Here is a 23,642-nt window from a genome sequence, read left to right as displayed (position 1 = left end):
TGGGCTGGTATAAAAACGGGACTGCAATAATTACTATATTCGTAACATGGGGGGGCTTCAGGAAGGGTGAGGGCAGGTGATTAATCAGGGAAGATGTATGTATGAGCACGTCTTAAGTCTGCAAGTGCGTATGAATACAATGGAAGTGTGCATACATTTTTCAAGTAGGTGGAGGAACATTGAATCTTCCGATGGAGGGATTTTCCGTGGAGAGAATTTTATACAGGGAGGAAGGTTTCCGGGGGGTTTAACTTTCAGAAAAATTTTACACTGGTGAATTTTCCAATTTTATTTTTGTTTATCTTAACTTCCTCTTTGTTTTTTCTCTTTGCCAACTCAATTTTACACGTAGAGATGTTAAGGGTTGTTGTCTAGGGTAAATTTTCACCGGAATTAAATTGTCTGGTCAATCTTTCTGCGGAAAGCGGGGATTTTTCAATGAAGGCGGAGCCAGATTCTCTGGAATTATTTAAAAGAAGATCGGAAATTAAATAAAAACGCAAGGGTTTTCTACTAAAATTTGAAACTCATAGCTGAAATGCTTATTGCTAATATTACGGCAAAAACTTCATAATTGTTCTCAAAGTAGAAAAAAATGGCTGAAATGTAATCTGACACTTTTTTGCTTCAGTTTTTACATTACATTAATCTTTGTTACTTTAATGTCATCTGCAACGATTTCTCCGAATTAGTTAATATTATCTAGCAAGAGGACATGAACATACACCAGGAATTAAATATAAAACACTTTTTTAAATTAAAAATAAGGAGCAACATTAAATCTCAAAGCGAACAAAATTATTGTATATATGAGGGAGGTTATTCTTTCTTCAACACCTGTTTCTTCGCGATAAAGTTTTGATAGTTTAAAAAAGCTTCTTATTATTCTAATTAAACAATCCTTTTGTTTCAAAAGTCGTTCTTTTAGAACCAGGACAAAACTGAAACTTCAGCATACAGAGCAAGGTGTTGCAAAAAGGGCAACCTCCCTCATATATGAAAAAATTTCTGTTTGTTTTAACATTTAATGTTGATCCTTACTTTCAGTTTGGAAAAATTGTTTCCTTTTTCAGTTCCGAAAATTGTAGGGAGTTGTATGGACTAACAACAGGTCCTTTCACCTCTTTGACTTCTTCTTCAGAAAACTAGCCAGTGGAAGCACTTTTCTCCTCCAGTCAGCAAACAATGAATACATGCATTTATATACACTAACACACTGTTATTGATTGTGAGAAGTGCGGGTACCTGAGCTACCTGTCCCCAGCAGTTTAAGGCCACTAGGCCGGCCAATACCGATACGGCTCTTCCTACTCACTCCTGCTCTCTTCTGCACAGTCAAAAACTATACATAAATCTCATCCTTTTAAAATTGACTTCTTCAAGCTTTAAGCGTCACTAAACAATGTTTATCTTATTTAAGATATTAATTGATGCATTAAATATCTTACGATCAATATCCCAAGACAAGCTAGAATCCAGGATAGCTGTATATTGAATCTTAGCCATGGAGCAGAAACGCTTTAGAGCAATCCCTTTTGTTTAATCCTGGTGTATGTTCAAGTCCGCTTGCCAAAGAATTATTACTGTGTATGTGATTATTAAGTTATATGTTTTATTTTTGTCATCTTTCTGAAAATAAGCGACATAAAAGCCCTCTGTTTTGGGTAAAACAATAAAGTAACAAACTCAATTAATATAAAAGCTAAAGCAACATAGTGCTGAAGTATATTTCAGTTCTTATTTCTTTTTTTTTTACTTTGATAACAGTTTTAAAGTTTTTGCCACAAGATCAGCAATAAAAGGAGGTGCACTGCTGGAGCCTGAAAGCGAAGGTAAAGTCAATTCGTGTTCCGAAATTTTCACAACGAAACTATTTTTCATGTTTTCCCCCAAATAGTCCCCGAATTTTCAAGATTTATCCCCAAATTTTAAGATTTGAGAGTGGAAGCCCATATAACACTGCTTAAACCAATTAAACTGGACAACAGCAGATTTTGAATTTCCAAGTCTTTTCCAGGTATTAAAAAGTATTATCAGCCAGCTGACTCAATTGGTAATTCCAAATGTTATTTAGAATGTAGTGTCCAGTCAAAGGATAGCCTATGATGCAGTAAATAGCATATTCAAGTAGAATGTAGCCTTGGTCAATAGTTAACTTAGGACTGGATAAATTATATCTTAACACTCTTAGTTTTTCGGACACACTCAGGATGAAACGTTCTCTGTTTTCCAATGATAAATCTGTTTGCACAGGCATTCCTGTGGGGGCTTGGTATCCACAGAGGCATAGTTATTGGACCTTTTGACTTTCCTACAGAATGTTTTTTTGTCAGTGCTAGGTTGGGGCATCAGACTCATATTTACCAACAGGTCCATGCCTAGGGGTGCACAATGCCAGAGGGTACAATAGGTTAGCACTGAGGGGTTTCTTTTTCAATTAAAACTAGACTAATGTGATTTATTATCCAAGTGCCATGTGTACTCTGCTGCTGCACTGCCTGTTCACTGAAAAGTGATTTTAAATCAACACAGGAATTTCATGACCACTTATAAACTATGAGAAGTTACAGAGATAAACCAAATATAAGTTTGAGTTGCAGAGATACACAGTGAAAGTTATAAAAAGTGAAAGTGTGCTATAAAAGTGAAATTTTGCAAAGTAGATCTTCTGCTTGTATTGTTCAAATTCCCCAACTCATTGTTGTCTACTACCCAACCTTCAGAGCCCCCCAACTGAAGGACCAGTTACTAGACTCCAACAAATAAAAAAGAATTGTCCACAGTTACATTCAAACCTAAGACTAGAATCAAAATGAACACCAAGGTCAAAGACATTTTCAACAGGTAGAATTAAATGGCCAGCAAGATAATATTGAACTTTGAGTTACTTTGCAAAAGTAATGGACAACACTGCACTTATTTTTGTTGACAAACATAGAGTTGAAATTACACCAATTGCACATTGCATCCAAGTTCTTTAAGCAATGAAGCTTCATCTGAATTTGTCAAGGAGCAGTAAAGCTTTATATCATGTGAAAACATTTTAACCATGGAAAGGCAGACAATAAGAGGCAAGTTATTGTTGAAAAGGCAAAACCAAGACATCTACCTTATGGAATGCCACTTAAAACCATCTCAGCAGAGGACATAGCTTTGCCCACAATCACTTACTGTGTCCTGCTTGTTAGGTAATCACCAATCCAATTCAATGCTTGGGCACCAAGGTGATATACCTCACACTTTGAAGTAAAATAAGACACCTTATAAAAATTAACACCTTAAAAACACCGTAAAAACACCGTATAAAAATTTATATAAATGTAATCAAACATAAGACCTTCATCTGCCATTCTATAGAAGTCAGTTACTGCTTCCAAAAGCTCTGTATGCACTTTTTGCAGAAACTGTGTTGAGATGGATGCCAAAGAAGATTTGATTCAAAATAATTTTGTATTCTCTTCACGATTATTTTTCCATAATTCTGGAAAAAACTGATGTGTTTTAATATTGGCCTATAGTTTTTGAATTGTGTTTTTGTGCTGCTTTGATACAGGGGTTTGATTATTGGTTTTTTCCATGCCAAAGGGCAAGTACCAGATGCCAGACTGTACAGATTATACAAATATGTTAATGATTCAGTGAGTACTATTGCAAGTTCATGGATCATATGGTTTGAAAATCCATGAATGTCTGGTGATTTAGTTGTGTCAAGGGGCTTCAAGACCTCCAAAACTTGTTGATCATTAAAATCAGAATCATTGAATCTTTTGTGAAATTGGTTGGAAAAGTCTGGTCAGTAGAAGTTTCAGAGTGGGGTTATGTAAAAACAAATTTAAAAAGTTATTAAAATGTTGAGCTTTTTTATTATCATTGTCCATATTTGTCTGTGTTTCTGGGTAAGTGAATGAAGTTAAAGATAGAGACTGTGAAGTTTGGTTTCTTCTTATATATTTCTAAAACCTGTTTGGGCAACTTTTTAGCTGATGTAATGATAGAAGATTCAAGCAACTCACAATTTGACCAAAGAAGCCAAGTTGCTCTATTTCTTTTTCTTTTATATCTTATCCATGACTCTGTGCTTCTTATTTTAATGTGCTCACACCACCTATCATTTTATCCTCTAACAGCTTGTAAAATGTCTCAAGGAAGACTTTGCCTATTTTTACAGAGCTGCCTATTAACAATAGTATTAATAAAAATACTATATATATTTTGAAAAAAAAACACATATACAAATGGATTAAACTAGTACAATGCTTATATTAACTTCACTGTGTTTGAATTCCATAATTCTCTTTTTCCAAGACTATTGTCAACAGGTGTGCCACTCATTTTTTAATTAAAACAAGTGATGAGAAAACATTACCTTATACATAACTTTTTTTTCTAAAGATATACATAAAGTACAAACAGCAGCTTTGGCTTCTTTAGGTACAATGTCTACCAGCTCATCTTTGTCATTTTTGTCTTCAGAAGGAGCATCCTCATATATGGCTAGGCATTCTACAACTTTTTTATCAGTTAGTGTGCCAGCTACTGCTACCTCCTTGTTGACAAGTGAGAATTCTTCAAATGTTAGTATCTTGTTTGATGATCACTGCATCATTACCTCATTCCACTCAACCTCAATTTTAACATTTGGTTCCAGTTCTAATTGTGCTTCTTAAATTTTGTTCTTCTTCTCTGTTTCACTTTTGGCCTATGTTCTGGAAGTTTGAAACAACACAATGTAAAACTGTTGGCTGTTGTTTTGTTCACTATGCAGTCCCAACATTTTTGGGAAAATCACATGGCCTCTAAGAAGTTGACAGTGCTCACCCTTCTGTCTTCAATGTCAGAAATATATTTTCTGAACACTTCAGTTCTGTAGAGTACCTTAAACTTTTTTTTTATTATTCTTGGCTCTTGTGGCTGTGATTTAGATGTTGTGTTGCCCAGCAACAATTTATATTAAAACATTAAGGAGTGGGAATGTGTGCTGTGCAATTGTCCACAAATAACAGAATTTTGCTCTTCTTTTTGCCTGTAGTTTTACCAAATTTTGTCAACCAAGAGGAAAATGCCTCATTATTCATCCACATCTTTTTGTTTTAATTGTATTTAGCAATACAGAGACTTTACCCCTTTAAAGCATTTTTACTCAAAACTGTGCACACTGTCAATGTAAAGAATATGTACTCTCCAATAAAGTATCATATAATGGGCAATTCTGTGATTCACTGACTTGTTGCAACCTGAATGCAAGGGTTTCAATTTACAGAGATTCGTTGAAAAAACTTTACAACATAGAGGTAAACTTCAACTTGCAGGGGTGAAGTGAGAATTAAATTAAATTGTATCATTTACATTCCTTTCCATAGGGTAAGGAATGTAAGATCTTCTGTCTTTGCCTATTTGTCATACCTTTTGCCTGTTTTGAACAAAATATCTTTTCAAAATTTCGATCACTGTTAAGGATGGTCATCAAAAAGGGTAAAAGAGAGGGGAGGTGATGCTCCCTGACCACTATTCAACATGCCATGAAAGTTTCAACTGAACGCCCTCAGCTATTCCTTAGATATTGCTTTTAAGCTCTTTTGACAAGCATCCTGCATGTAGTGTGTTTCTATTTTGTTCAACATCCCCTTCAACCTTTCTGAAAGTTTCACCTTAATACTCTTAGCTTTTTTGAAGACTCAGGATCAATTATACACCATTTTCCAAATAACCAACCTTATATACAAACAATGGGAAAACTTGCATAACTTTCAGCCCATGTCCCAGGGGCATCTGGGGATTATATCATCCCGGGATTGGAGAAAATAAGAGAAAAATGTTTTTTCTCTCATTTTCTGCAATTAAGTTCGAGTCTTTTTTTTACTCTATGTTTTGGGCATAATATATTAATCCTCAATACATAATAATTGAATACGTGATAGATTTAAGGGTACTTATGTATTATACCGCCAACACTCAAGTTTATGCTGTGTAAAACTGAAGAACAAACCGGTTTGATCTGTCTGTATTAAAAAACGATTAGCTTGTGTTCAGTGGAAAACAAGTGACAGATGACAGAATATATTGGAATTATGTAATTTGGGCTGTATATTGGCATATTAGGGGGGTGGGGGCTAGGTTAGTTTAGGTCAGGTCACCCTCATCCCCTAAATATGCAAATTCATAGCTCAAACATGTTGGTAAAGTATTATTTTTTCATCATGTTTTGATATTTATCATTAGGATTAACCTAACTTCACTTCTTGAGTGTTGGTGGTGTAATACATAAATATTGATTAAAGGAATTGATCTTTCTGCCAAAAATATTCAACATTTAAAATTTTTGGGGAATTTTGCTTCATTTGGTATGGAAAATTTAAGTACTATTCTTTTTTTCCTTGAGAATTTTATTTTGCATATAACTTTTCATCTCCAAACATATTCCCCCCTCCTCCTTTCACCCTTGACACTCTAATGCCCTCCCCTTGCAATATTTTGGTGGGCATCTATGCTTGATTGAGTAGTCCAACTGCAGTCTAAGATCTTTTTATGGTCTTTAAAAGCTATTAAGTAAGTGAATGAAATTTTACGGAATGCATATTCTGGTCAAATTAGGATTGACATTTTTTAAATACCTAGGCCTACCTCCAAAACTTCTAATGCTTGAGCAATTTTTAACCCTATATGAAGGCTAATCCTAAGGTAAAAATAATAGAATAAAACAAAATTGTGGTGGAAGCGAATTTGCCATTCAAAAGTTCCTAAATATAATCATCTTACTGTAAAATTGCAGCCTCTGCCCTGCTGAATGAAAAAAAATTAAGTTATAGATTATATTCAAATTCAAGGAATAGGTAATTAAAACAAAAGCAACCCCAAAAAATGATTCATAAATTTGTATATTATATCTGACAGTAAAAATTCGATCATTATTTCCAGATTGTTTTCTTGTAAAGTTTTATTTTATTTTCAGACTCTTTTTTTAATGAACAGTTTGTCTTTATTTCTTACTCTGCTACCTGATATCTGTGTTTGATGATTGATCAAACAGTTTGTGGTAATGGTATTGAACTGTGAGTAATTAAACTGAACAGGAACCAAAACTCTAAAAAAGAACATCTAGAAACAAAAACGAGCTGTTTTTGTTTTGATGTTTTTTTGTTTTGTTTTTTACCAGGTGATGTATCTCTTCTGAAAAATCTCTTCTCACAAGATTTATTTAACTCTTCTCTGCAAGAAGAGATGTATCTCTTCTCAAACTGCTGTTTTTTCAAACCTGTGCAAACTAAAAGATCATTGAGCTTCAATGTGGCTATGTGAAAATTTACTTTTTAGTTGTTGTTATTCTTCGTCCTTATGGACAAGCCTTTTCTTACTCCATTTCTCCTCAACTGAAAGCGAATATTTGTCCAATTCCTGGACAAATAGCCGAATTTTCTCAGAACTCTTTATTCTTCAGTTGAAAGAATCTTAAAAGGGCTTGTATCTATCAAGGTGGACATGTAGCTAAAGCAGGCAATGGGAAAGTTAGAACATGGAAGATTAGTAGCCGAAACCAGCCACACTGCAATCTAGCAGCAATTCTCTGTTTATTTTGGGGATTAGATTAGGACAAAACTAATAGCACAGATTCATAATGCATGTGACTGCTAGGCTGCCAGTTAACATTGTAGTATAGTGATGAATGTGCATCAAGCATGCAGTTGAATATGTATTAATTTTAGGGTACCAATAGCATTAGATTGTACAACTCCATCCATAAAGTAACAGCAGTAGGCTATTTACAGTATACTTCAGTCCTTGAATACTACACTCTATTAGCAGTATTAGAGTAAATATGGTTCAGTACTTTTGATTAAATGGTACATATAAAATCATAGAGTATGATATTTATGGCTAGTATGTGGGTTGACACTGAATTAAATTATATTGTTAATTGTGATTTAGAAAACTATTGATATTTCCTACTCCAAGCTATACTAAGTTACATTTTTTACTTTTCTGCAAATTTTACATATAAAAACACTTTTTGCTCCAAGGAAAGCTGTCAAAACGCAAGTTGTGCTGCTGAAGTGTTGGCAGCTTTTGGAATTCTGCTACCAGCAGCTTTGGAACTTTTTGCACACCTGGGTGCAAATAGGCATCACAGCAAAGCCATGTTACCCCATGTCTAATATCCTTTTCCATCCACTTCTGTTAATTATGGTGTAATTCACATATATGTTTCCCTCCTCGTGTTTATGAGGGTAGCCTTGTCATCCTCACCTTTAAAGTTTAAGTCCATTAAAGTCATGTCTTCTTATAAGTCCTCATCATCCTCACTTGGAATATTCAACTCATTTGGTTTTGCATTCTGACCTAATATAATGATATATGTTTTAACTCCAAAGTGGCTTTTTTGGCCATATTTGATTCAAAAATTCACACAGCATAAATTATAAGCTCTCTTACAGGACCCAGAGATCGAATCACGCTGCAGGAATGCACTGCAGGGCCAACGCGGGGACCTTAGTAGTCAAGAAGCGTCGTTAATTCTTAAATAATAAGCTCTCTTTCTGAATGACTGCTGTCTTTTCCTGACTGGTGCTTATAGAAATTAATTAATGAAAAAAAGCAGCTTTTCAAGTGAAAGTAGGAATCAACATTATAACTTCAACCAAACAGGACATATTCCATATATTAGAGGAGGTGCCTTCCTTAACCTTTGCTTTTTGTACTAAATTTAGACTTTTTGTCAAAATTCTGTAAAAAAGACTGCTCATGCATAAGGTCCTTTGAATTTGAATGAGAAATGTAATTTTTTTTTAGATTTTGTCATAAGAGCAAAGATTTAAGAAGGGGCAGCCTCCCTCCGCCTTATGTAATAATTTATGCTCCTTCAAGTTTTTATATTAAGAAACTAATTTCAGCCACAACTAAAGACAATGCTCTAGTCAAGCAAGATTTATATTTGTGGTAGTTTATCTATCCCTCACTTGATATTCAAGGAATTTTATTCTCAGAAAATGCAATTATTAACTGTAGTCCTTTTCTCAGGAAATAGAAAAGACTGTCAGAGGTATAAAAGCAGAAATTGTCGCTTAGTCAAATCTGAACTCGAGTGAAATAATTGAACCTGATACACAGGGAATTAAAATCAAGTTGTTTCACATACAGTGTCTAAGAGTAAGCATTGACAGGATATTATAGGTTGCTTTTGCTATTACAAAAAAGTGAAAAATTCTCCTCCATTAGAGCAAAAAATTCTAGATGACAACAACTGCTCCTGTATTATTGGCTAAAGGAGACAGAATATTTAGCAAGCTTTCAAGTTTGGAAGTACTGTTCTCAATTCTATAGCAAATCGGGAATGCCTTGATGTATGAAACCAAGAAAGGAAAGTATATAATAACTGAAAAATAAAATCAAATAGATGAGAAACCGAGTTAGCAAAATATGAAGACGAAAAACAACCTGATATTTCGACAAGGACCTCTGCCAAGTCATCCTCAGTGCTAAAAAAAAAAAAAAAAAAAAAAAAAAAAAAAAATCTAACCTTTTGAAGTGTTCTTGACAAATGGAGAAAAGATAGTCGAAACTGAACTTGACAGAAGGAGATGTATCTTTTCTGCTTTTGTCAGGTTCACTTTGAAAGATTAGATTTTTTTTTTTTTTTTTTTTTTTTTTTTTTTTTTTTTTTTTTTTTTTTTTTTTTTTTATAGCAAAAAGCTCCTCCAGTGGATAGAAGATCAGACTCTTTTGTGCACGTAGTTATCATCAAGAGTAAGCTTAGTTCATAATACCGGTTTGAATAGAATGTAATCTTGGCTGAATTCATTCTCTCAAGTAAACAAAATAATGGTACCTCTTGATTTCCCTATATCATACTTCCCAGACATAAAAGATGCTACTATTACAATTGTATCCCAACTCTTCACATTTATGTAGTAATTTGGCTAATAAATTTTGCAATTATGAGTTATTAAAGAAAAATGTGATGATTCTACTATTATTGTAAATTTATTACAAGAGTTATGTGTATACTATTTTATTTTCCAGTAGTTTCCTATATTTACTTTGGTATTATTGAGAGTAATATAGTTGAAATCAAAACATGAGTGAAGGAACACCAACAGTCACTGCATCATCAGCCTCTCAAGCTGTTGAAGAAAACACATCTGAAGAGAAGGTAATTTTGTCTACTTGTTTATTGTACATTCTAACTAACGTAATCAATGTGTCTATATTTTAGATGAAAAAAAACAACATTTTTGAAAAAAATGAAAAATACATTGAGACAAATTGATACGCAACTGTAAAAACCAGTTTTTATTCATTTGCATGGACAAATCTAACTTAAAATTGAAATACCAAGCATGGAACTAGTACATTTAATATTTTGCACTCAAAATATCACAAATTCTTAGTAGTAACAACAGAACCTAGGCAACAGGTTTAGCTTCTATTTTAAGCTTGGAGAACCAAGAATATTTATGCGACTTATTTAGCTGAAGTTATAAGACTTATTACTATTTATTACTGAACAGAAAAGAATAAAAAATGTTTTCTCTCTTCTGTTTATTGATCTTAGAAAAAACGTTAAGCCATAAATTTACATTTACTAAGGGAAATTAAATTTAGGAGCTAGCCTCCCCAAATTTTGTTTAAAGGACTTCCCCTCCCCCCACCTATAGAATATGCGAAATAACAATCTTGATTTGTGTTCAAACTATCCTATTTTTAGAATTGCAACCTGAACAGTTAGGAAAGAGTAACTATTTTTCTAAAGAAGATTTTTAAGGTTTTCAAAACCTAAGCAAAATGTTGGTAATGTCTAACTTATTTCACTAAGCATCTCCCAACTCCTCCCCCCCCTGATAAACATTAACTAAACTTTAGGAATACTGGTGTGGGATAGCAACCTGACAACTAGGAAAATATCACAGGAAAAAAAAATGAAAATAGGTTTTTCGCGCTATGATATCTCTATATACATTACAAATAGTTTTATTCTGTCTGTTAAATAGTAAAAAAAATGAAATGATATGAATAAATAAATATAACAATAAGCAATCCTTCTTTGAAGGTACACTTTGAGTAGTTGCAGGATCTTTGCCTACGCTTCTCCATCCCCTAAGTGGCAAGGGGTTGGAACTCGGGGCGTAATTTGTACCAAAAGTAGTTTACAGAACATTTCATAATTCACAAAAAAAATTTATACAAATAGTGAATTAGCTGAAAAATAGCCAAATATAAGGCACAAAACCATAATTGAAAAAAAAGCAGGATTTCGGAACTTAACTCTTGCCATTCTGATTCTAAGTCTAAGGCGCTAGTAACTGAACTACGGCAGATGATGAACGAATTCAATATATTTGTTCTTGCAGTTCCATAATTTTGTAACTTACCAAAGACTGAGTTATGTGATCACTAAAAGCATAGTTATAGGACCTTATTCAGCAAATACATTTGTAACTTAGAGCTATTAAAGGTTTCCATTATAAAAAGTAAGAGCATTAAATTACGTTTGGTGAAGCTGAACTTTTGCAAGCAGGAGGAAGGGAGGGGGCGTCGAGGAATAGTCATTTGGAATTTCGAGATTGAATTATTTTCTATTCTATGAATCTCTTCCTCTTAAGAACATTTGATATTTTAAAAATCATTTTGCGAGCTTCAACGTCGGCTGACCGTGTTAAAGAGTTCATATTGAATTCGCCCAACCGACTAATTAGACTTACTAAGGGGGCTTGGAGGGGGAGTATAAAGAAAGGGCTCTTCTATATCTCCAGTTAAGGGTTTTAAACCACAATTATTACAATGGTTCCGTTTTATGTTTACACGCTTTTCCACTTAAGAAATGGCCCCAGAAGTGCCGTTTTTGGTGCTGTATGGTACTTAAGGATGGTAGAACTGATAGAAAGCACGTATATATGAGCAATAGCTTTCAAATGAGCAATTAAACATCTCTCTAAGAAGTTCTGGCAGCCTGCTAGCCCCAGCCTTGCCACTTGGTAAATGGCTCAAATGGTGCCATTTTAGTGGCATTTGCAGATGGTGGAATTTACAGGGAAAGCGTAGATAGGAGAAAAAGATGTTATGTGAGCTATTAAACATCTGTCTACGATGTTTTCGTAGCCCGCTAGCCCTACCCTTTAGAAACGGTACAGAAAGTACCGTTTTTTGCCATATGGCACTTAGTAGATGGTGTAATTTATAAATAGCACGTAGATGTGAGAAATAGCTTTTAAATGAGCCATGAAGTATCTTTGTAGCCCATGCAAAAAAGTGATTTTCCTTGTCGTTCAATGTTCGGGACTGTAATTTCTCTGTAAAAGGTTGTCGACTATGCTAATTCCAATGGTACGATTTTCATTATGATCTGACACCATTTTCGACGGGTTTCAGGCTTTTTTCGATATCACCATAAATTGCTTTTCGCAGTAAACTTTTACTTTTCAGGCGAACAGAAATAATAGTTACCATTTCTGAATAGCGTCAGGTCGAATTTTTTTTTTTTTACTAGGCAGTTTTTTCTAAACGTGTTTTTCAACTTTGATTACTGTGGCCTGTTTTTCGCTCTTTACTAGGTTGCGGCTGCCTCTGCAACCGTGATGTTTTAGAGCTTGAATCTAGATCTTGAAAAAGTAAAAAAAAAAAATTAATAGAAAAATACTCTTTTTGATGAAAGTCAAGAGCAAAGTTGAAACTCAAACGAGCAAAAATTATAACCCCTTAATCCATGCCGTTGTAAGATTGACTAGGACTTACAGAAACCAAAAAGGCAAATAGGTATTTATAAACTAGGTCAATTGCATGCACAGCAAGATCCAATCGATGCAATGCTTTTGTGAATAAGTTTAAAATAATAGTAACTGCGGCTGCATCTTGTTGTTTGCTCTTTACTAGGCTGCAACTACCACTGCAACCATGATGTTTTGGAGCTATCTAGAAAAAGTAAAATAAAAATTAACCAAAAATACTCTTTTTGTGATGAAAGTAAAGAGCAAAGGCGAAACTCAAACGAGCAAAAACTATAACCCCGTAATCCATGCCCTTGCTAGATTGACTAGGACTTATTGAAACCAAAAAGGCAAATTGGCATTTAGAAACTAGGTCAATTGCATGCACAGCAAGATCCAATTGATGCAATTCTTTTGTGATTAAGTTTCAAACAATAGTAGCCAGGGCTGTATCTAGGGAGGGGAAGGGGGATACCGGGTTTAACCCCCCCCCCCTCCAAAAAAAAAAAATCTTCAACTTACAAATCAGTATAAAAAATTACAGGTATACTCAAGGCTGTTAAAAAAGTTCATGGAAGAATATTTTGGTACACCTCCCACGAAGAAAAATTTGATAGGTCATCCCCCTCCTCCCTACGTATGAAAATTCTGGACATGCTCCAGCAACCTCCTAGCAACTATTAGAAAATCCCTCTTTAGACTTTTTTTCATTCCGCTGGTGATCCCTCTTTAGACTTCCAGTATTCCGCTGGTGAATTTACCGGTTGCATATGCTCCATAGGCTCAGGAAGGAAAATTGATGATAACTATTGGCAACTAAGGCGCTGTTTTTTTTTTTTTTTTTTTTTTTTTTTTTTTTTTTTTTTTTTTTTTTTTTATTGATATAACAACCCTCGATCATTTACTTTTTTTCGCTTTCAGTAAAGAGCAAGTCTATTTAGGACGGCATGGATTGACGGGTTATAATAATTGTTCATTAAAGTTTCAACTTTGCTCTTTACTTTCATAACAGAAACATTGTTTTTTCTATCAATTTTTGGTTATTTTTTATTTTAGTTTTCTTTGATAGCTCTAAAACATTAGAATGGAAGAACGAGAGAATACATGGCAGGCCAACAGAAATGGTGCATAATTTTCTCTATACCGTCAGTTTTCGTAAATTTAGTAGGATGTTGTTGCAGGAAATGAAAAAGAGAAAGAAGAGATCATAATATACTTTCCAAATTTTCTATATAATTCAGTCGGGAATTGCTAATGCCTGCACAGACAAAAAGTGAAGTGCAAAGGATTTATGCTCGGATTCTCGCATTCTTGAGGCGAATGCTTTCTCCTTAGCAAGGTCCTCCCGAAAGATTTCAAGATTACAAATCACTGTTTGATTGTATAAAGTATAAAGCGTTCATTCCTGGGTTGCTGCAGTTTTTTTGTTTTGTTTTTTTTTACACGCACAAGAAAGTTTTTTTTCTTTCTAAAGGGGCTTTTAGTTTTGGGTACTATGTAGAGAAAAAGGTAAGGATTGCGGTTTTAACCTTGAAATATCATGCTGGCGATTCTGACCCTCGACTATGCCCTCAGGCAAGAAATGCAATGGATGGCTGGGGGAAGCCATCCTATGCGTCGTACCCCTAATTGTTGCCTTTCCGAATTTATCCAGGTAGATATTTACAGCTGCGTCGACTTTGGCCAAGTTTACAGGCTCATGCCACAAACCCTGGCCTAGACCAAATGATCAAAAGCACCATGACTCTAACCCCCACCCCATAGGGGCACAGAATTACAAGTGCTGGGCCGAGGTTCGCTCTTTTACTAGGCTGCAGATACCACTGTAACCATGATTACTTATTTGCGTTAATATGTAAGTTGGTGAGAAGGCTTTCCTAAAACATCCTACCAACTGTTCTTTTTCAGGTTACAGTGAGTGATTGGTAAGATGAAATTTTGAGGAAATTGATATGGTAGGCAAGATGAAAATGACGGTAAGTGCAAGGGTCGTTTGCCGAGAATAGGGATGGTGACAGTTCATTTTTCTGAAAAAATATGCAAAAAGAAACTCTGCTGCCAAAAAAGATTTCAAGCTCTTCTTTAACATGCAGGTGTAAAGAACACAAGTATCTACTATGCCAAACCCGCGTCGACTCAGACTCAATGCTTCAACTTCAAATCAAAACGAGTTATAAGCTGGAACTATAGCAGAGAATAAGTTTGAGATGTTCTGCTAGAGGGATGTAGTTTCAAGGACAGAAAAAACATGGGTTTTGAAAATCATAGCGAGCTTTTTGCTGCTCCTTCGTGCGATGTTGTTACAGCTTTCAAACTACGTTCCACGGTGCTTTCCTGGAATACTTCTCTTGAAATGCCAGAAAAAGGCATGCTCGTTGACAGGTTATTTACCCTTATTTTAGGAAAATTTCAGTTGAAGATATCGAGAAGTCCGACTTTTTGCTGGAATATAATGAGACCACAAACAACGTTAGGGTCAAAGAGCTCCAGTAAGAGTCCGGTTCTGGTCAAAGGAGCAAACACTAGTTATTTCTCGGCTGCTTAGAACATATTATCTGGGGTCTGCTATCAGCGAGGGTCTGAGCAAGAAGCTCCTCAAGTGGTTGAGATTCTTGGCACTTGCGCGCGATGGTCTTGTTGTTAATAGGAAAGTCTGGTCAATGGTTGACTCGGAAGGGAAAAAGCGGTATTCATGAAGTATTTTAGAAATTGGTACTTGCAATATCCACTCAATGCATACTGCGTCCCAAAAAGGACTACAGGAGCTCCAGGAGGAATTTTCTGATATGATCATTGCTGTCTACCATTTTTCAGTGAATGGGCAGCTTGTTGAAACGATCTTAGGCGTCAGCTAAAAGTTAAAGTTTGACGACATAAGCTCGTAAAGCATGTCTTCACGAGGTGGCACACCACTGGAGAAGCTACTTGATCAAGCAATTCCCTGCTCTGGTTGAATATTTCTTGGAATTCTTTCCAAAGAAAAGACTTTAAAGTACCTTATTTCAAATCCTAAGCATCTGAAAACTCATTTGGCTCAGAAAGCCAACAAGGAAAGCTTAAGTCGAGTTTTTTGTGAAATATGCAAATACCTTCATTGAATTTACTGGACTGTTTGAACAACAAGAGCCATTGATTCGTTTGTGGAATTTCGTGTTGGGACGCTTGTGTATAGTTCTTCTCGGTCAAATCGTATTTGTTGATGATGTCGGTCATAGCCTCGTCATCGGATTTGAAGGCATAGGCAGTACTGCAGAAGTATATCTGGAGCAAGCTTTATGTAGCGAGCGAATCCTGCGTGTTAGGAAGCATATCAAAGCTGCTCTACTATATTTGTTGGTGAAATGCCATGTGAACAATGAGTTTTTCTGAAGTCTTTGCTGCTTTGGCCTTCCCAAGCCAGATTCCCAGCCGTTGGGTTTGAAATGATATGCTTTACATCTCAAGTGAACCTCTGTTTGAGACGAACATTGAGAAAGTCCTTGGAGAATGGTTATTATTACAGTCAGAACCTGTATCAGCACCCACAAACAGTTCATGAATTGATAACTATTGGCACCAGATCTTAGAACTTAAGACATTAACATATGATGTGAAATATCATGCTTTGGCTCGAGTAGTTAGAGCAGGCAGAAGTCGAGCGAGGATTTTCTCGGTCAGCTCAGTTGATGAGTAGCAGGGAAGCCCGTACAGAAGAGCAGACCCTAAGTGCTAAAGCTTTTGTTGCTGAGGTTCTTCACAATTATGAGAACATACGAGGCCAGATCAGCTAGAGTTAGGTTATTGGACGAAAACAGGATGAGTCAGATAAAGAAAAGCTTCGGAAAAAAGAAAAGGCTAAACTTATTTTAAAAATATTTATGGAAATAATTCAGAGGAAGTAGAAAATAGCGCAGCTGGAGTCAGAAATTCATGAAAAAAAAGAGATGGTTGAATAGAAGAAAGAAGTCGGTGCTACTCTTCTGAGAGAGACAGGAGAACATCTGAAAAAATTAGTAAAAGAAAAGGACTATTTGAATATTGGTCTGGCTCAAAGCATGCTGGAAGCAGGATTAAAAGCTCGTTTTAAGTAAATGGAAAGGCCAGATGATGCCGAACCCATGGACGTACTTGTTTGAAAATGAATTCAGAACTTAGCGCTCAAAAATCCTAAGAAGTGATAACGGTTAGTTATCTACCTGTTTAAAAGTTATTTTTCTACCTGTAATTATCTACTTTTTAAGTTTAATTCTACCTGTAATTCGTTACACCTACTCCTGGATGCTAATCGTACGTATTATTCCTGTTCGCAAACAGTCACAAGCTTTACTTTACACAGGTTTTTTGTTCCTGGTGCCATAATTGAAGTTGTGCTTTCAATAAAGCTGCCTTTTTGTATGAGCAATTAAATCTATTGAAGAAAATAAGTGTTCTAGTCTTCTTTTCCGTAAGCTCACGGGATTTTAGAGAACAATGATGATCATAAGGTAGTATCTGGTAGCTGTGTCGTTCATCTTACTGTGCTCTGAGTGCCCCTTCGTTGTCACTTTTTTCTAGTTGTGAAATAACTAAAGTCACTTTTTTGGGAACATCGTTAAAAAAAAGAGGAGTCAGTACATTTCAGATCAGACTCTCTCTATCCCTCCCCCCCCCTCTCTCTCTCCCTTTCTCTTTTTGTTTCTTGCACAACTATCATAGAATTTGACACACTAAAATACTTTAGTTCTTAGAATGTACTTAGACCTTAGAATGATTTTTTTTTTCATAGGTTGACCCGAAAGAAGTCCTCCAGAGAGAAGAAGAAAAATTGAAAGCTAAGTTGCCACAACTTCCTAACAGACCTGTTGGTCATTCCGCATTCCTTCAAAAGAGATTAGCTAAAGGAGTAAGTCAGCATATAGCTTTAAATATCATTAGCTAAATAACCATTTCTTTCTAGAAATATTGCTAATAATACTGCCATTTGATTCAAAGCAGAAATCAAGCAATCTTTTGAACATGATCTGTGCAACTGCAATGGTTTGATATTGAGAGTTAGTAAGTAAAAAGTATTGAACAAGATTTAAAGAAAAAAACTGAGTGATTCCACACCTGCACATAGTTAGGGGCAAATCCTTTTCTTGAGGTTGGTCCGAATGACTTCTCAGTGCAGAGTAATGGAAATATTATTACTGAAAATTACTTCTGTGTTTCCATTTTTGCTCTCTTTCATCAAGGAAGAGTCCTTTTATGCTCGCCCTCTCAATATTGAAATTTTTTGCAAACGTGAGCAAATTAAGTTTTCTTCACTGTAAGCTGTGTATAAGTCCACTGAAGGAAAAATTGATTAAATTCCATGTCAGCTTTGACTATTTTTGCCATCAACAATATAACTGAACATATCCAAAATTTAAAAGTGGAGTGGGTCAAGACTAGTCTCTCTATCTCGATATGTCTAAATTGATGTCCGCCAGATTTGAGGTATCCAGAGGTGTTCGCTGCAGTGCCGGCTATACTGATTTCATTGTTCGGGGAAAATTAGCATTATTTGATGATCACTTTCTATGCGGAACGAGCTCTATATAAAAGTAAGGGGACCATCATTGGATTCAGTTAAATAAGATACTACCAGTTTGTGTAGAAACACAGACTTTCTTGGAGGTTAGAAGCAGTATATCAGATATTTAACCACAATGCTGCAGCACCATTATACTAAAAAAATTGTAATGTTGGTATAGAAGCAAAAGTTTTGAATCACATTGAAGAAGTAAATTTTCTCTGTTCTTTTCAAACTAAAGTATGACTCATAGAGTTTTTTTTACTGAGGTTCAAAATATTCATAAGTCTTCAGTATCCACTGGTATACCCTATATAGAACACTCACGATTTACTGGAGTATACAACTGGGCTCCGTTTTGAATTCCGCACTTAACTTATCTGGGGCTACCTTTTGGTGCGATATGAAGAATGCGCGAATTCTTGTTATTCTAGCTATCAAGGAAAAACTAGGAAAGACTAGTTTGATAAGAATTGCCCAGGAAGGCGCCTCATATATTTTTTAATAAACCGGTTTGCAAGTTTGTTGGGTTTTTTATCAACACTGAATACCTTGGAATCTATAGATAGTTCTTCAGATATTGTATTTTTTTTTCTTTTCTTTCCCCTATGGGTCAGGAACACTTATATCACTAAGAAATACATATTTTTGTTGTATACATTACTATGAAAGTGGATTAACTAGCGATTAGGTTCAAAAAGTGTAAAGAAAAAGTTGTTCATTTTTTCTGAATTGCATCCGTGGTCTAGTTGTATTGATTCATCAGATTTTCATTTTCTTATCTCTTATGCTGAAGTTTTGTTGAATTATACTTTTTTTTCTCTCTCGTTTTGTACTTTTCCTGCCGTAATTTGGTTTGGGTGTTTTCGTTTTTTACGGAGAAAAGCTTGAATGCCATCATGTCTCATAGATAAGATTCTTTTTGGGGCCAGGGGCCTCAGATATTTATTAGATAAATGTTCTTTGTATAATTCACTAACTCCCTATCTGCTTATTTCTTGCTTTTTCAATTTATGATTTTTTACCTCTGTGAGATTTGCTAAGGTTCAGAAATTCACAGCTACATAAAATTAGCATTCTTGTATAATAGCACTTGTATTTATTTGTGAAGAGGGTAGAAACAAATTATTGTTTTTATTGTTGTAGTTTTTTAAACACTGCTAAGTTGATAACAGTGATATGACTCTAGATATCTCTACTTTTTGAACCAATGCACAATAAATTCTAGAGTCATTCTGTAAATTTTGATACATTTTTATTGTTATTATCGCTAATGGTATGATACATTGTCTGCTGATATTATTTGCCTGCATAATACCTTGTAAATAAACCGTAGAATGAAGCAAATAGTATTTTTAATGTATTACTATAATTATCTTACTGAAATGATTAAAATTACGGAATCTGAAAATAGCTTGTCCCATGGATTCTGGATGGAACTGCCAAAATAAAAATAGATTATACGTTTTTTCGTTTCAATGACTCATCATTTGGTTTTGTGCAAGATTACCAAGTGTTGAACAAGCGGAAAAGGAAGTTGTTCCCTTTTCCAGAAGGGAATGAGAGAGAGATAAAAAGAAAGGTTTATTTAAACGTAGCTCAACGTTGAGCTCGTAGCTCAAATGGCTAATTTGATGTCGAAATACAAGACATGTTATTATGCACTATTATATATTGACGTATAAAAAAGGGACGAAAGAATTCTGGTAGCGGTTCGTCCGAGCACGCACAGGCACAAGTTAAAGTTTCTGTCTCGTACGGCTGACTTTCAGGGCTTCTGGGAGTAAAATATCACGGTGAGTAGGGTTCGACAGCAGCATTTTGCTAAACCTCAGGATAAGGTCACCTAAACTAAGTTCCAAACTTTGGAGTTCAAGGGTTGCTAGGGCACCGTGGTAGGGAATCCTGGTTGTCCGTTTTTGGACTGACTCCAGTTCCTGCATTAAATAGGTGGTTCTTAATACTGACGGGGCCCAGACGGGACATCCGTGTTCAAGTATAGTGCGTACGTAGCACAGGTATGTCCGTAGAGAACTGTGGGCTTTGCACCCGAAGCGACGCATTTTTGGAAGGGTTTGCAGAGATGCATTTGCTTTACGGGTCACACTGTTAATATAGGTAGTAAAGGTGCAATCACGCGAGAAAGTGACACCTAGTATTTTCACCTCACTTACAATATGGAAAGGAACTTCAGGGGGGACGAAGTACCATGCCAAAGCCAGCAAAAAGCACAGAGCTTTTGTAAAAAGGAAAAGGTGTTTAGAAACATTTAACGTATGTGAAAACCTGTCGTGGTGCAAATCTTCCTGCCCAAGACTAACGTAGCAACTTGAATCTAATTGAGAAACTATTATCCAACTGAATTTTCAACCGGTTTGGTGGTCGTATTTGCAGATACATATATCCTCCGAAGATTTGCAGACTTGTGAGGATAGTTGGCCGTGCATGCCGGTGATAATTAGGTGCGGGATGTAGCCCCCCCCCCCCCCAATTATAAATTAACGAAATTAATTCCACATTTTTTGTTATGCCCTTTGCGTTTTTCAAATTTTTGGTTTAAATCCTTGAACAAAAAAATTCTTGGAGGTAACATAAAAAACGTTTTATCTGTCCCTAATTATGGGTTTTTGACATTTACCCGTTTGTTTTGGGCGCGATGATATGCGTGGGTTGGGACATTGGTTCCGGCTCAGTGTCAAAACTTGCGTTGTGTGAGAAATAATATATCTGTCAAGAACATGGGAGACACTAAAGCGTTTGAGACAAAGCTGATGAAACGAAATATTTTATGCAGTGTAGTGGATTTAAGTTTTACGTTTTTTAAGATGAGGTTGTAATCGTCAAGTAGACAAGGATTTTTTGTCCTTGTTGATTTTCCCTTTGTGGTAACAAATTTCGTCCTATAAACAAGCGTAGGTTTTTTATGTGCTTTTCGGTAAGAGCAGCATGCAAGGCCGTATCCAGGCGGGTGGGTTTAGGGGGCTTGACCCCCCCCCCCCCCCGCGAAATGTTTGTCGGACTCGTAAAAAATGAATATAAACGGATTTTTGATGCGTTTTTAAAGTTTTTTTTTATCTGTACCCCTCCCCAAAAAAAATCTTGGATACGGCCCTGGCAGTATGTACAAACATAAAGATCCAATTGTCTAATTTGAAAGATATACTATTTTGATTTGCTGCTTTCTAAGATTTCGCTTGGTATTCAATGTGTTTGACTTTATTTTTTTAGCAAAAATATTTTGATTCCGGGGATTACAACATGGCTCGTCAAAGAGGCCCCACCACAACTGCCCCCAAATTTCAGCCAGCTCTTCAACAACCGACTGGTGACACAATACCTACTCCAGAATCGATACCATCAAGAAAAACTTCCATTCTTACAAGCAAAAGATCCGTACCACCTATCACAAACAATGAATAAGATGGCGCTAAAGCGTGACTTAAATGTGTTTTGTGTATATTGTGGTGACTTGAATTTTTGAAATGTTAGAGCCATGGCAACTGCATAAAGGTATAGTTGAGATGGAACATTTGTCCTAGTTGCTCTTATTTATTGAATTAGTCATAGAATTAGAAAAAATAGAAGACCATTTTGCAATGTGCATCATAGAGGGCAGTACTTTTAATGGTATTCCTTTGGGGCTATTTTTCCTTCACAAATTAAATATTTAAATCTTGAAAAAATATTGCATGGAGGTCTTATAAAAAATGAACGGTAAGAGTATTACGAATCCTTGCAAAATGTATTCTAAGCATCATACTGTTGCTTTCTAAGTTATTTTTTCCTTCTTTATTTGCGTTTCCTTTATTTTAATTGGTTTCTTTTTTGCTTCAAATCCTGTCACCAGTAACCCTAAAATCAATAATGCATCAATATTTGGGAGGTAAAAATCCTCTTGTGATGGTAGCTTGCCAAAAAAGCTTTGATGTCAAAAAGTACGAAATCGAATTTTAGACCCCTGTAATGAGATAAGTGGGCAATGGGCATTGACTTTCCTCATAAACTGAACATACTTTTGGTATCAGCTGAGCATACTTCAATACTGTTTTCAAGATCGGCAGATACATACTATCTATTTTGGCCTTTTCTAGAATTTACTATTTTTTGTGTATGTTGCATTACTAGAATCTCGATCAAACTCCACGCGACTGACTATTGAATATCTTCGAATTGAACATGTGCAACTTCCCTTTTTTACCGAAAAGAATCCAAAATATCAAAATATAAGACAACACAGTACAGCTCTCTTTTTTATCATAGCTTTGCATCCAGAAGTATGTTCTTTGGGGGTTTATCTGGACTACAGTCCAGAGACCCCTACCTTGGCGTAGAAATCAAGATGATTAATAAGAACAGAAATATCGTCATGAATTATAATGAAAAATTAATGATTTAGTTTGCTCTGGAGTAGTATATCTTTTAGCCTGTACTGCAAGTATGCAAGTACTTATAAATACATACTTAACATGCTGATTTAAACACCGAGTAAATTTTAGAGCGTATCAAAACTAATGCCAAGCTTTTATAGTTCTGGAAAGAACTGGGAGTAGTCACTTTAATCAGATCTTAGTTTCTTTGTTTTTTTATCCTGCTGTACTCTAGAGATTGCACTGTTGAGCTTCGTGCCCAATATTATAAGCATATTGTCAACTATTTAAAAAGAGTGATATAAATGATTATTCTAAAATTTCCTCTAAGCTATACGAAAAGTGCTGCTCTGGCTTCCCGAGTAGGACAATAACGTGTCAAGAATAAACTGAATAGCCCAGAATGCTCGTTTGCTTTGCCCTTTGAGTGAAGCACGGGGGCAGGTGTATCTGTCTCTGCAATCTTTTACTTTGAAACTCCGAAGGTTGAAACCACCGGAATTCCAACTTCTTTCAACTGTATTCAAGCCTCTGGAATTCCAAACTTCGGCGCTCACGGTTATTACTCAAGATACTAGGACTGAAAAAATCGGGTTTCCTTATGTCAAATCTTCGGAGCTTGTAACAGTTAATAGTAAGGTCATGTTTTATATATTATGTATGTATGACTATATTAATAAAAATTTAGCTTTGTATGCCTGTTTTTTCATGTTTATCCGCTAATCATGTCGTGTAGCTTGCCAGTACAAAGTAAGCCTTTTCTGATTGCAAAATAATTAATTTTAATTGGTATCAAATCTATGTCACCTCCGACCATAGCAATTGGAGCTGCTTCCGAGTGCAGCAAAGATGTGTGTATGACAAGAACTGCATCAGTAGAATTGCTCCAATTGGTGTCAAACCAGATGAAATGAATATGATAGTTTGAAAGGAGTTGGAAGTCGTAGATTCGGAAAGTTTAATTTTAAATAAAAAACGGCCAAGAGTAGTAGTTAGCAACCTTTTGAGCGAGTGAACAATTTTAAAACTCTTGGGAAGAAGCCCTATCTATTGGACTATATAATGGTT

The 23,642-nt window shown here is 35.5% G+C and overlaps 1 protein-coding gene across 4 annotated transcripts; it reads left to right on the top strand.

Moving 5' to 3' along the window:
- Nucleotides 1–1,895: 1,895 nt before the first annotated feature.
- On the top strand, nucleotides 1,896–23,269 carry LOC136038019 (cAMP-regulated phosphoprotein 19-like). Of its 4 annotated transcripts, none has more exons than XM_065720954.1 (4): nucleotides 1,896–2,017; nucleotides 10,015–10,144; nucleotides 17,440–17,556; nucleotides 21,436–23,269. In XM_065720954.1, exons 2-4 carry the CDS (start codon nucleotides 10,070–10,072, stop codon nucleotides 21,625–21,627), a joined length of 384 nt encoding a protein of 127 aa, XP_065577026.1. In that variant the 5' UTR covers nucleotides 1,896–2,017; nucleotides 10,015–10,069; the 3' UTR covers nucleotides 21,628–23,269. The 4 variants fall into 4 exon arrangements, with proteins under 4 accessions (XP_065577026.1, XP_065577028.1, XP_065577027.1 ...); XM_065720956.1 differs by having other exon boundaries at nucleotides 1,943–2,017; nucleotides 10,018–10,144; XM_065720955.1 differs by having other exon boundaries at nucleotides 1,952–2,053.
- Nucleotides 23,270–23,642: the final 373 nt, after the last annotated feature.

Source organism: Artemia franciscana, chromosome 17 (genome assembly GCF_032884065.1).
Source record: "Artemia franciscana chromosome 17, ASM3288406v1, whole genome shotgun sequence".
Classification (NCBI taxonomy): Eukaryota; Metazoa; Arthropoda; class Branchiopoda; order Anostraca; family Artemiidae; genus Artemia; species Artemia franciscana.
The sequence above is the reverse complement of the archived record's forward strand: the minus strand, read 5'-3'. Positions and strand labels throughout refer to the sequence as shown.